At 30.7% G+C, this 13,559-nt stretch overlaps 2 protein-coding genes across 8 annotated transcripts; both read left to right on the top strand.

Annotated features, from left to right (window-relative positions):
• Positions 1-2,399: 2,399 nt before the first annotated feature.
• On the top strand, positions 2,400-8,638 carry LOC140862873 (uncharacterized). The gene is made up of 7 exons (XM_073265910.1): positions 2,400-2,485; positions 4,246-4,434; positions 4,572-4,629; positions 7,378-7,448; positions 7,584-7,892; positions 7,969-8,068; positions 8,150-8,638. Exons 1-7 carry the CDS (start codon positions 2,400-2,402, stop codon positions 8,636-8,638), a joined length of 1,302 nt encoding a protein of 433 aa, XP_073122011.1.
• A 214-nt stretch (positions 8,639-8,852) lies between these two features.
• LOC140865850 (uncharacterized) lies at positions 8,853-13,162 on the top strand. Of its 7 annotated transcripts, none has more exons than XM_073270665.1 (17): positions 8,853-9,101; positions 9,196-9,240; positions 9,329-9,385; positions 9,524-9,637; positions 9,826-9,900; positions 10,026-10,142; positions 10,238-10,282; positions 10,348-10,422; positions 10,551-10,643; positions 10,723-10,988; positions 11,068-11,268; positions 11,346-11,438; positions 11,511-11,612; positions 11,708-12,084; positions 12,503-12,739; positions 12,830-12,896; positions 12,999-13,162. In XM_073270665.1, exons 1-14 carry the CDS (start codon positions 8,990-8,992, stop codon positions 12,080-12,082), a joined length of 1,770 nt encoding a protein of 589 aa, XP_073126766.1. In that variant the 5' UTR covers positions 8,853-8,989; the 3' UTR covers positions 12,083-12,084; positions 12,503-12,739; positions 12,830-12,896; positions 12,999-13,162. The 7 variants fall into 7 exon arrangements, with proteins under 7 accessions (XP_073126766.1, XP_073126768.1, XP_073126771.1 ...); XM_073270667.1 differs by having other exon boundaries at positions 9,524-9,616; XM_073270666.1 differs by having other exon boundaries at positions 8,963-9,101; positions 10,366-10,422.
• The last annotated feature ends 397 nt before the right edge of the window (positions 13,163-13,559 follow it).

Raw genomic sequence — 13,559 nt, forward strand, 5'->3', positions numbered from 1 at the left:
ACTAAAATTACACTAGGTTTACACTATAGTATAACTAAATTTACACTAAATAACACTATAGTATAACTAAAATAACACTAGAATTACACTATAGTATAACTAAAATTACACTTGGTTTAAACTATAGTATAACAAAATTTACACTACAATAACACTATTGAAACGACCCTGACTCAACTTATAAATTAAACTAAATAAAAATATGGATTTTAAAAAATTTTCGGCATGACCTCTTTGTTTATATTACAACTCACCTGTCACAGACAGCAGTCATAATAAAACGACCAACAATACTAAATAATTCAGACCGAGAAACGAACAAATATCTGAGAAGAAGATACGACAATTCAACCATTAAAAATAATTAACACTTTGATATTTCCATGCCCCAAGACAATCAATGAATCTTTACATTTACATTAATCCAAGAAACATAATAAAAGACTATGAAATGTTAAAATAAACTTTTGCAGAAGAATAGCATAGGTCGGAGGAATGTGCCGTGCCCGCATCGCATTCCGCTCGATAGTATTGCCCCTCAATCTCTAAGAAATACTCCTCACCTGAAAACAATAAGTGTAGTGAGTCTAAAAGACTCAGCAAGAATATGGGGGGGAATAACGAGTACTACGTAAATACAAGCACACACAGATTAAAAATAAATGATACTAAAAATACCTTTTCTTTTGTGCCCTTATTTTAAACATGTAAATAAACTTCAAAATGAATGAGAGAACATGAAATGAAACATATGCATGGCTAAGTCAACATAATCAATGAAACTGCATAATTGTATCTGAATCTGTAACTGTAACTATAACTGTGAACTTAGATCCTTGATTGTGACTCTGTGATTGCGATCATGACCATGGCTATAGTGAACAATGCCGCAAGGAGGTCAAGATGAAACCCAACCCGTACTTGCCCTATTGGTAAGGGAGACCAGAATAGCTCCGGCCCCACACAAACACATGCTAACGTAAGAAAACGCATAATGAATTGGTAAGGGAGGCCAAAACGTCTTTCAGCCCCACACGAACACATGAATATGTAGTCACAACCATCTCACTTCGTTCAAAAATATTTCTTTCCTTTATTAAATTTGAGACTTAGCATGCATATGTAAATATGACGTACTTATATATGCTAATAAATAATCATGCATATGACTCACACATGGATGATCGGGATGGTGATTTAGGAACTAAACCAAAGGATGGAAGATTTAACCCATAATTTGCACTTACGACTAACCTAAGCGGTTAGCCCGAAAAATTTATAATTTGCTCGTTTCTTAACCAAAAAGGATTCCGCTTGAAACCAAAACTCCACAACACTTAGAACTAAGTAGGGAAGTCATCCTAGGAATTTATTTCCTAAGAGATCATTTTTCAAAAGAATGGTTTCCGGACAGCAGCCACTTATTCTCAAATACATTTCTGCGTCTTATCCACTAAAAATCTAAAACTCGACCCAATCTTAACCGAATTGATTTCCGCTTGAACCAACATATTCCCAACATCCTAGACCATTTTTCGAACCCAAGCCCTTAACCAAAAATCCGATTTCAGACCCTGCTTTAAAACGGCTTCCGGACAGCCCCCTTCACTCTCAGAAATCTGCTCATGCCACATTTACAAACTCAACCAACACCCATAGGTAAAAGTCTACAACTCCAGCCGCTATTCTTGCATCAAACCCAACCTTTAAGCTCACCCAAAGCCCTCCCTTAAACTCACTTGAACCAGCTCAGTAACCCTCCAATGGCAGCCACTAAACACACCCAAGACCGATCCTAACTAGCACCGTCTACCCAAGGCACCTCAACTCCTTCCCTCATGCTAACTTTGAGTCATCCTAGTCGCTACCATGTGAACTACAAATCATCCATGGTAACTCCTAAATCACCAACCAAATCAACACAAACAACAAAACAAATAAATCGAACACAAATCAAGTACATTTCTGAAAAATGTTCGAACCATGCTTTAAAAGAACTTCTGGAAATTTTGAATCCAAAACATGAACTCACTTCAAACTTCAACAACCCAAAATCATGGCTTCAATAATCATCAAGCATAATATACGAAATTTTTCCAACAATAAAAAAAAATTAAAAGCCGAGAGCAGGGCATCCACGAAGTCTTCGAACAGGGCAGGGAAAAATTTTCGAAACAATGTTATGAAATGCAACCCACAATATATAATAAACTATATGGAGAAACAATAAATCATATCCTTGCCTAAAGCTTCAAAAATCAAAGAACAAGAGCTCTAAGAGCTAAAAGGCCGATCGAGCTGGAAAAGAAAAATGGGGTTGCTCTCTTGAGCTATAATCGAGCTAGGGATGAGCTGTAGAATCACGACCAGCTAGCTATGGAACAATTGCCGGAGAAGAAATGAAATATGGGAGCTTAAGTGAAGAAGGGCGATGGATTTCTTTGAAGGAGATGAAGCAGGGGACTTTCTTGGTTTGTATCGTGCGGTGTGTGTGTGTGTTTGGGGCGGTAGTGTATGTGTGTTTTTAGAGTATAAATTGGGGATTAGGCTTATATAATTTAAATTGAGTGTATGAGGGTCTATTAAATAAAAAGGAAAATACTACACACCTCTAAAACACTACCTAAACTTATGAACTAGGATTTAGGAAATTTAAATTGCACTAATTAAAATACAAACTTAAAAAATCCAAGAATTTAAACACTTTAAATATTTTGATGTCACAACAACGAGCAAAATATTTAACTATCAAGCAAAGCGATTTAAAATAATTTAAACAAACTAGCTAACGTTTAAAAATCAATTTAAATAAATACACAAGAGGATGTAAAAATCTTTAAAATTATTTGGACAATTAAAAAGTATTTAAATAAATAATCTGGACATTTAAAATAATTTAAAAAAACTAACCTCTAAACTAAGGCTAATTAAAATAAATAAATTGGGAACTCGAAAATATTTAACCAAATAAGCTAAACAATTAAAATCATTTAAAAGAATAAACTAAACCATTAAAATCAAAAATCATTTTAATAAGAAAAACCTAAATCTTTAAAATATTAACACAATTTAAATTGCACAATAAAATCATTTAGACAGATAAACATAAACAATTAAAAACATTAATTAAATAATTAGTAAAATAAAATCATTTAATCAAATAAAAAAATATTTTAATAGCACATAATCCAGATAAAGAATTTAAATCAATTAAACTTAAAAATAAAAATCCTAATATTTTTTAAATTAATGCACGCGATTTACTAGATTGAATTTTAGGCATCACAACTATAGTATAACTAAAATTACACTAGGTTTACACTATAGTGTAACTATATTTACACTACAATAACACTATAGTATAACTAAAATAACACTTGAATTACACTATAGTATAACTAAAATTACATTAGGATTACACTATATTATAACTAAAATAACACTAGCATTACAGTATAGTATAACTAAAATTACACTAGGTTTACACTATAGTATAACTAAATTTACACTAAATAACACTATAGTATAACTAAAATAACACTAGAATTACACTATAGTATAACTAAAATTACACTTGGTTTAAACTATAGTATAACAAAATTTATACTACAATAACATTATAGTATAACTAAAATAACACTAGAATTACACTATAGTATAACTAAAATTACAATAGGATTACACTATATTATAACTAAAATAACACTAGCATTACACTATAGTATAACTAAAATTACACTAGGTTTACACTATACTATAACTAAATATACACTAAATAACACTATAGTATAACTAAAATAACACTAGAATTACACTATAGTATAACTAAAATAACACTAGAACTACACTATAGTATAACTAAAATTACACTAGGATTACACTATAGTATAACTAAATTTACACTACAATAACACTATAGTATAACTAAAATAACACTAGCATTTCACTATAGTATAACTAAAATTACACTAGGTTTACACTATAGTAAAACTAAATTTACACTACAATAACACTATACACTACTAGAAAAAATACATTTCCTGACACTTTTTTAATGACATTTTGTAAAAAAATGTCATTAATATATACATATCACGACATTAATTAAAAAAATAAAATTTTATAAAATAAAAACCCTATTAGATATATTATTGTGACAATATTAAAAAAATGTCACTAAAAATATTACATTTTCACGCCTATTTTTTCCCCTCTCCAATCTCTCCCTCCAATTTTATTAATCAGACTCGCGCCTAGCATCCCCAAATTTCTTTATCGCCCTAATCTTCACTCACGCCGCAACAATCTCACTTCTGTGATTTGGAAAATCGTTTCCGCCGGATCCTCCCCCACCCCCGACGTCTTCACCCATCAGCTTCTTCTGCACCGTTTGTCACCAACGCCGCCATCCCCACCTTCTGCCGCCCCGCCGAGGTAATCTAATTCTTCTCTTGTCTCTGGCAATCCGTAGCCCTGGCTCGTCGCAAGTTTTGTTCTCTATTTTCGGGTGATTTATTTTTATTTCTTAAAGAAGTTGTAATTTTAACCAAGAAAAACATGTTTATTTCCAGCGGTGATTTGAGTTTTGCAGCAAAGAAACCATTGTTCCATTCCAACCATTTTGTTTGGGTATGTTTTTGATTTTGTTTTGGTTTTCATGAAGTGTAAAAGTCAATCCAGTATAATTTAATTTCATTGATTTAGTAGACTGCTCGTGATATTTTAATTGTTGTACTCGACTAATTAATTTATCAAGGACCACACTGCCCTGTTTTGACTCGATTCGATCCGATCAAGTCTTGGTCGTAGGCAGTTTTGAGTCTCACTATTATAGTATTAGCAAAGCATATTGTAAACTGGTTTTGTATTGGCCCTATTTCTTTTGAAATAGATGTTAGTTTCTGCCACAAGACAGGACTTCTGAGTTTGCGAAGTTAACTTCGGTGCAGCTCCTTGAGGAGACTGAGAAAGCTGTTGGTAATCCTAGATTACCTGTTCAGCATCACAGTCTGATCATGAAGAGCCATTAAATCAAAATATTTGAACACGTTAGAAATTGCATATCTTTGTTTTTTTAAAATATTATCTCTTGTTTTGTATTGACTGCCGTGTTATTTTGCTTCTTTTCACTTGCTGGAGCAAGGCATATTGTAAGCTGGAATTTATGTCTCATTTTATTGAATATGGTTTCTGTAAAATTATGTAAGTTTCCTCCGTCCATAGCTCATATCATTCTGAATCTGTTAGTTCCTGGAACTGTGAGTTTCTAGTTTTTTGTGAATATATATGGAAATTCTTGCTAGTGTGAGCTCATAAAGAACTGTTGGGGGATTTATTTTAGTGACTGGGCAGCAGCTATCCTGTGCTAATTTATTTTCAATTCCTTAGTTATCACACGTAAAATAATGAATCAATAATATCTAATATGAAGCCAATAAAATAGTTGGGATGACATGCTGAAAATGTATGTGGGCTGCGGCCACGATGGGTAGTAATGGTTTCATGTGATTGAAATAATTTCTCAAGCACAATATTTGATGGGTCTAGATTTCTTGAGAGGAGAAAAAAAATTATAGAGAGACATATAAATGTTGTTAAATTTATTGCAAGAAGTTGACAGTTATATGTTTGTAAAGTAGTTGCAAGCATTTGAATTTATTGCACTAGCTGCATCAAATTTCCTTTGGAGCTTAAAATTTTTGTAAACAAGTAGATGTTGGTTGGATATTCTTTGTTTGATTTGGATTTTTGGGAACAATGTGTTTGGGATTGCTCTGTCTTGAAAAGTAACTGAAACATGAAATTCTTTATTTGCATCAAATATTGTTTTCTTGCTTGAAATCTGGGGCGGACTAAAGAATATTGAGAGATGGGTAATTAGATGAGTTGATTTATATAATACTTCATCATAATTAAAATAATAATGTAGTTAATTGTATGAAAGAGCTAAGAAAAAATATATATTTATATATATATATAATATTATGAATATTTTAAATAATATTTATTAATACATAAAATAATAATATTTGTCAAAAAATATCTTTTTTTTAAATTAATATAAAAAAACAAAACAGTACCAATAGGCAATAGTTATAAAAATAAAGTGAATTACCAAATTAACGAAATCTGGCATAGATCGATACTTCCACCTTGATATGTTATAAATTACTTTCTTGTGTCAATTAAATTATGTGAAATATATTTTATTTTAAGATGTTGCATGTAAATTTATTTTAGTAATGTTCTCGCCAATTAATTATGAGTGAAGTAATTTTAGATTAATATTTTGAACATAGATTAATTTATAAGTAGAAGTTTATTATATAACATGTTGATTGTGGAGTGATTCTACTTTAACAACTTTTAAAAAATTAATATCATCTCATTTCTTATATTTATAATTTATACAATAATTTATAATTGATATGTCTTGTTTGGTATTCATACTCCACATATATATACATATATTATATGTTTGTTTTTTTGAACTTGTGTTAGTAGATCTTTTAGTAATGTCGACGTTGCTTGTAAATTTATTTTTGTAATGTTTTCGCCAATTAATTATGAGTGAAGTAATTTTACATTAATATTTTGAATGTAAATTAATTTATAAGTAGAAGTTTATTATATTACATGTTGATTGTGGAGTGATTCTACTTTAAAAGCTTTTAAAAAATTAATATCATCTCATTTCTTATATTTATAGTTTATATAATAATTTATAATTGATATGTCTTGTTTGATATTCATACTCCACATATATATACATATATATTACATATTTGTTTTCTGAACTTGTGTTAGTAGATCTTTTTATCAACTTGTGATGTATAAAACTTGGATGTATTTGCCGAGACAAACTGAGGAATACAGAAAAGGGCTGGAGAGTTTCCTAGATTTTGCATTTTCTAATGCAAACATAAATGGAAAAATCGCATGTCCTTGTGCAAGATAATCCGAAACTACCGTACAATTGGAAAAAGTTGAGTATATTTCTTCGATTTACCATATTGGAAAGATAATGTGATACGTCACAACCTTGATCTTATGCATATTGAAAAGAATGTTTGTGAATCAATTTGGGGAACATTGCTGAATATGGAAGGGAAAACAAAAGATAGTATGAAATCACGTCTTGATTTGCAAGAAATTGGGATAAGATCAGCACTTCATCCTATTGAGAAAGGACCGAGTAGAGTTTTTCTTCCTCCATCATGCTATTCAATGGGGAAAAAAGAGAAGGGTATATTTTGCAAAGTTTTGAAAAAAGTTAAAGTTCCAGATGGCTACGCATCTAACATTTCATGATGTGTTCAACTGAAACCAGCAAAATTAATCGGTCTAAAAAGCCATGACAATCATGTTTTGATGCAGCAGTTGTTACCAGTAGCACTACGTAGAATTTTGTCTAAATCAGTACGGACTCCTTTGATTAAATTGATCAGGTATTTCAGAAAGCTATGCTGCAAAGTAATTTCTCCTACTGATGTGGTTCGTCTAGAATTATAGAAATCTCAGTGTTTGTGTATTTAAGTTACTATTTTTGCTATATAATACAAAATTTATGTTTTTGATATAAGGTACTTGGGGACACTGAAGTCTTATGTCCGAAATAGAGGTAGGCCTGAAGGATCCATTGCTGAGGGGTATTTGGCTGAGGAATGTTTGAAATTCTGTTCTTTATATTTAGCTGATTATGTAGAGACAAAATTCAATCAATCAACAAGAAATGATGATACAACTATAGGCTCAACATTCACATTGGATGTGTTTACAAACTCTGGTTACCCACTCGGAAAGGCCATTGCAACAAAGTTTGATGATGAGACATTAAAGAAGGCACATCAATATGTGTTATTTAACTGTCATCACGTACAATCTTATATAGAGTATGTTATTTTATATTTTATTTAATTTATATATATAATCATCATTTTTTATCAAATTATCGTTCTTAATTTGCAGTGAACACCGTGAGATTTTGAATCTTAGTTATTCCGGCCTTCCTCCACACCAAATTGAACGTATGCATAGTGAGTCTTTTGCCTCTTGGTTTGCCAAACATGTAAGTTTTTGTTGTAAACTTCATTAGTTATATATTCTGATTTTTTCATACATAATTTATCAATTTGTTCTTGTGTGATAGATTGAAGATACAAATCTTCCACAAGATGATCCCGTATCAAATGATCTGAAATCACTTGCCAGAGGCCCGAATTTCATAGGGATACAATATGCAAAATTTGTTTCCAATGGATTTAGGTTTCATACAAAAGAAGTTGAACGCAAGAGAAAAACACAGAATTGTGGTGTAATTGTTCGCGCCACTACTTCAAGTTATTCAAGTATAAGAGATCAAAATCCAGTATCAAGTGAACTTGATTATTATGGGATTTTTAAAAATGTGATTGAGTTAGATTATGGGGGAGGTCGAAGAGTTGTTTTATTTGAATGTGATTGGGTCTCCAAAGGCAAACGACTAAAACTGGATGATGATGGTTTTGTGTTGGCTAATTTTACAAATGTGAAGCGCCATAACGAGCCTTATATATTGGCATCTCAGGCCATGCAAGTTTTTTATGTGGAAGATCCAGTTGATTGTAATTGGCATGTTATTATCACCACTGATGCATGAGCAAAGTATAAAATGCAACCTATGGCAGATGTTGATACATATCTTCAAAGTTGTATTGGTAATCCTGAAGACGATGATGAACCAGAAGAAGTCGTTTGGGTTCGGGATGACATTGCAGGAGAGGAAATTGATATTGATACATGACGAGATTTTCTAGAATATATATTTTCTATGTTTAGTTAATATGATATAAAGTGATATTAGTAGGGTGGATTTGCTAGATACTTGAAGAATGAAAACATTGTGAATTTTAATTTTCATTATCAATGTGGACCTATTTATTTTCATATCAAAGTACATGCTACTAACTTTATTTTTATTGGTAAATTGTAATTTTTGCTCTAGACAGGAATGACTCGTGAGGGCAAGACTGTTGGAAAATCTCATTTTCGAAATCAAGGCGAGATAGACACACAACCTCGAATTATGATTGCCAATCATGCAGCTCGAAACTCAAAAAGAGGTAGCATGTTACTTTATGCATCAAGGATTTGTTTTCTAATGTTGTATAACTCTTATTTGACTTTTTTTTAATGAATGTTCTGTACTTGTTCAAGTTGGTCTTGCAAAGCAACTTGGTGGCACGGTAGCTAGTGGAAAAGGTTAGAAATTTCTTGTTCATATTTAAAAACTCAACTTGATTATATTTTTGTGTAATCATTACTTGTGCATAATTTCAAAACATAAAAGGTAAGCTGAATAACCAAACAGATGAAGCTTCAAATCAACAACACTATGATGCACAAGGTATTAGATATAAAAAAAAAATATGAAACATAGAAAGTTTTAGATAAAAAATTAAGATTGGATATGTATAATGTTTACTTCATGTTTTCTTTATCCAATATGCAAAAATCTGTAATTTGTAAATTTTTCTTTTGATAGGAATGACTCGTAAGGTTAAAGCTGTTGGAAAACCTCATTTTGAACTTCGAAATGAGTTTGATGCACAACCACATATGATTGCCAATCATGCAGGTCAAAATTCAAAAGAAAATGGTAGTGTCTAATTTTATGAATACATAAACAATTTGTTGGTTGCTTTTGTATAATTCTTATTTTACCTTTTGCATTTTTATAAATATATATACTTTGTTCAAGTCGGTGTTGTAAAGGAACTTGGTAACATGGTAGCTAATGAAAAAACTAAACTTGCTTATATTTTGGTTTAATTAATATTTGTGCAGAATGTCAAAACATACAAGATATGTCGAATATTCATATGGATAAAGTTTCAATGCAACAACACAAAAATGCACAAGGTATTAGATGTAAAAACATATAAATCTGATGGATTTTTTTTATTTCAAAAGATTAAGTTTGGATATAATTTGGTATAATTCTTATTTTATTCTTTATTTATCCTATATATCTTTTTTTTTTACAGGAATGACTCGAAAGAGTAAAACTGTTGGAAAATCTCATTTTCAACTTCAAGATTTGACAAATAATCAATCCCGGATTAATATCAACGATGAGGTAGCTCGATATTTAAAAGAAAAAGGTAGCATATCATTTTATACATCAAAAAATTGTTGGTTTCTTGTGCATAACTCTTATTTGACATTTTTCATTTATATGTTATGCACTTTGTCCAAGTCTATCATGCAAGGGAAGTTGGTATCGTGGCAGCTAGCGGAGAAGGTAAGAATGCTCTTATAATTAAAAACTCAAATTTCATATATTTTGGTGAAACCATACTTGTGCAGATTGTCAAAACATACAAGGTGCATCGAATAACCAAATATATGAAGCTTCAAATCAGAAACACCTCGAGTTGCAAGGTAATACCCTACAAATTAAGATATAAAAAGAAACAAAATTATAGTTTTTAGTGTCAATGATTAAATTTAGATATAACTTAGTATAATACTTACGTCATCCTTTATTTATCCTATATACGAATATACAGGTTTGACATCTAGGATCACATCCAACATTAACCCACGTGTTGAAAATACGGGTCATGACCAAAATGATTTTATGGATGAAGAATATGATCAAGGTAAATTATAAGAATAATGTAATAATTTGTTCCAATGTATTTATTAAATTATTTATTTTTCAATTTTTTTTGTATCTAGATGTTGATAGGGAAATTGAATCTGATGATGCTGAGAAGAAAACTAGAGGTCCTACATTTATGAAAGAAATTTGGGGTCGACCTAGCACGCTGCCACGTATTAATATTCAATGTGATGATATGGGGCGTCCTATAGGATCAAGAAGAAATAAATTTACTGACTTCTTGGGTACTTTGGCTAGAAATGGTAAATTTTGTCCAATTGACGTGGAAGGTTGGCATAAAATGCCATTGGATACTAAGAAAAAAATGTTAGATGTTGTAAAGGTAATTGAAATGTTATTGCATAATTTATTTACTACGTACATTTTTATTATGAGGGTAAACTGCTCGGATGTCTTCGTAGGAAAAGTATGACCTTCCTCCTGGAACAGAAAGTTGGACACTCAATTCAATAGCAAAAAAATGGAGAAACTGGAAGTCAGAACTAAAAAAGAAGTATGATCCTGAGTTGCCAATGCAATTTCTTCTGCAAGAAAGAGATCAAAGAGCCTTTGCTGAACAATATGTGAAACTAGTTGCTCATTGGAACACAGAAAAATCAAAGGTATGCAATATTTTATCTGTTTATAAAATTTTTCATATACTTTTGCCTTTTGTATCAAGTTTAATTTAATATATTAGGAGAGAAGTGAAAAAAATAAAATTGCCCGAAAGCAAAAGATAATGAATCAGACAACTGGAAGAAGATCTTTCGCTCAAGTGCAACAAAAATTGGTAATTTCTCTTATTAATTTTTAGTTCTTCATGTATTAGAATGTATAAATTGATAACCAATTGTAATTTTAGAAAAAAGAAAAGGGGCAGATTCCATCACGAGTTGAATTATTTCATGCTTGCTTCACTCATGCCAATGGAAGTCCCTCGAGCAACATAGTGGCAGAAAAATTGGTAAGTTGCATTATAAATTTCAAGTACATTAATTTCAAAGATATTTGTTTCATCATCATTTTGTATAAATTATGGTTTTTGAATTTTTGGTAAAGGCTGCAATGAAAGAACTAGAAAATCAACTTCATGAAGATGAGGATGATGAGGTAGGTCAAAATGACATTTTTGCTCAGATCATTGGACCTGATAGACCAGGCCGAGTGCGTATGTTTGGAGATGGTGTTAACCCATCTGATTTATGGGGAGAAGTTCCAAGCCTTAGTACATGCAATCGAATAGTGATGGAGCAAAAGACATTGTTAGAAAAAATGGATGAACAAATTAAAAAGCAAGGCCAACACATCGCAATGTTAGAATCAAAGATTTTCAATCAACCAAAAACCAGAACCTTGGTTCGAAATGCAACAATATACAACATACTCCATCATCTAGCAGTCCATTACTTTCTGATCCAGCTAGTTTATCTCTGAGGGTAAAGTCTTTTTTCAGTTTTTTATTTTATTAATCCACCATGGTCTTTTTGGTTAAGAACATTAGTTATATTCATAAATGATTTTTTGTTGTTTATTTATTATGATATTATTTATTTTTTGATGTGGCATAATGAGTTGGATTTTGCTTACTTGTAAGCAACGTTTTGTGCAATTTGGGTTGGGAATTGAAGCATGAAATGCACCCCTTCTGTGGAAAGTTTGATTTTGTAGAAAAGTTTGATTTTCCGGTGGTGGTCCTATACTCTTCTTTAGTTTGCTTCTTAATTTAGTTTTTCGGCAGTGAATTGATCAATTGTTTTGAAGGTGGTTTTTAATGGAATGTAGGCTTATCTCTTTTCATCATGTTTTTTCCAGTTGTTTATGATTATTCTTAGTATCATATTTGTTTTCATGTAGATTGGATGTTTTGTCTCGATAAAAAGTCTATTTGATTCGACAAAAATTGTTGCAAAAGGAGTTGTTCGTGGTATGGATGCGAATATTGAAGTAGGGAAACAAATGTTGGGACCAAATTGGTGTGAAATACAAGTTCTAGTTGTCCTAGAACATGAAGAGAGTTTGATTAGGCCATATGATTTTTTACAAAAGTTTGGGGATGCGCTTGGAGGAATGATAGCCTGGCCTTGTCATCTGGTATGATATTCGAATTTTAATTAACTATTTATTATTGTATAAACTCTTCATGTTATTGTCTTTTTAAAGCAATATCAATTATATTTGCAGTTGAAAGTTAATGAAGAATTCTATTAGCTACATTTGGATAAATGACAATTTGTCAATTTGTCATTTGGTATGACGTTAATTAGTTTGAATTAAATTTTAATCTCTTTATTTATTTTATGTGAATATTTTATTTATTATATTTAAACAAATATATGAATTTTTATTGTAGGTGACAAGAATATTATTAGATTTTGTTTAAGATGCGACGGATGAAGATGCGCTACAAGTTTCCAGATGTTTTTCTTTACGAGACATAGTTTTTTACTTGTTTTTAAACTTGATATTTTGGATACATTTTGGTGTACGTAGATATTATTTGAGGTGAAAAATTTGTCATTAGTATTGCACATTATTTATTGCAAGATGAATGTCAATGATTTATTAGTCTTTTGGTTTTTATTTTAAAATTTTTTATTTGTATATTTATGTTAATTTGTTATATAGCAATATTATAGAATGAAATCTTGAAATTGGACAATATTATAATACATGAAAATTCTTTATGTCACAATAGATAATAAAATCATGTACATAAAAATGTCATAGTAAAACTCATATGAAGACATTTCAAAAAGTCATTATAAATAAATATTAATGACGACGTTTAATGTCCATATAGGTAAGTATAAAAGACATTTATAAGTGTCACCATAAATTACATAACGAGACATTTTAAATTGACCTTATTAGCTATCATTAGTGACATTTGTTATTGTCACTTTAAATAAAA

Source organism: Henckelia pumila, chromosome 4 (genome assembly GCF_033568475.1).
Source record: "Henckelia pumila isolate YLH828 chromosome 4, ASM3356847v2, whole genome shotgun sequence".
Classification (NCBI taxonomy): domain Eukaryota; kingdom Viridiplantae; phylum Streptophyta; class Magnoliopsida; order Lamiales; family Gesneriaceae; genus Henckelia; species Henckelia pumila.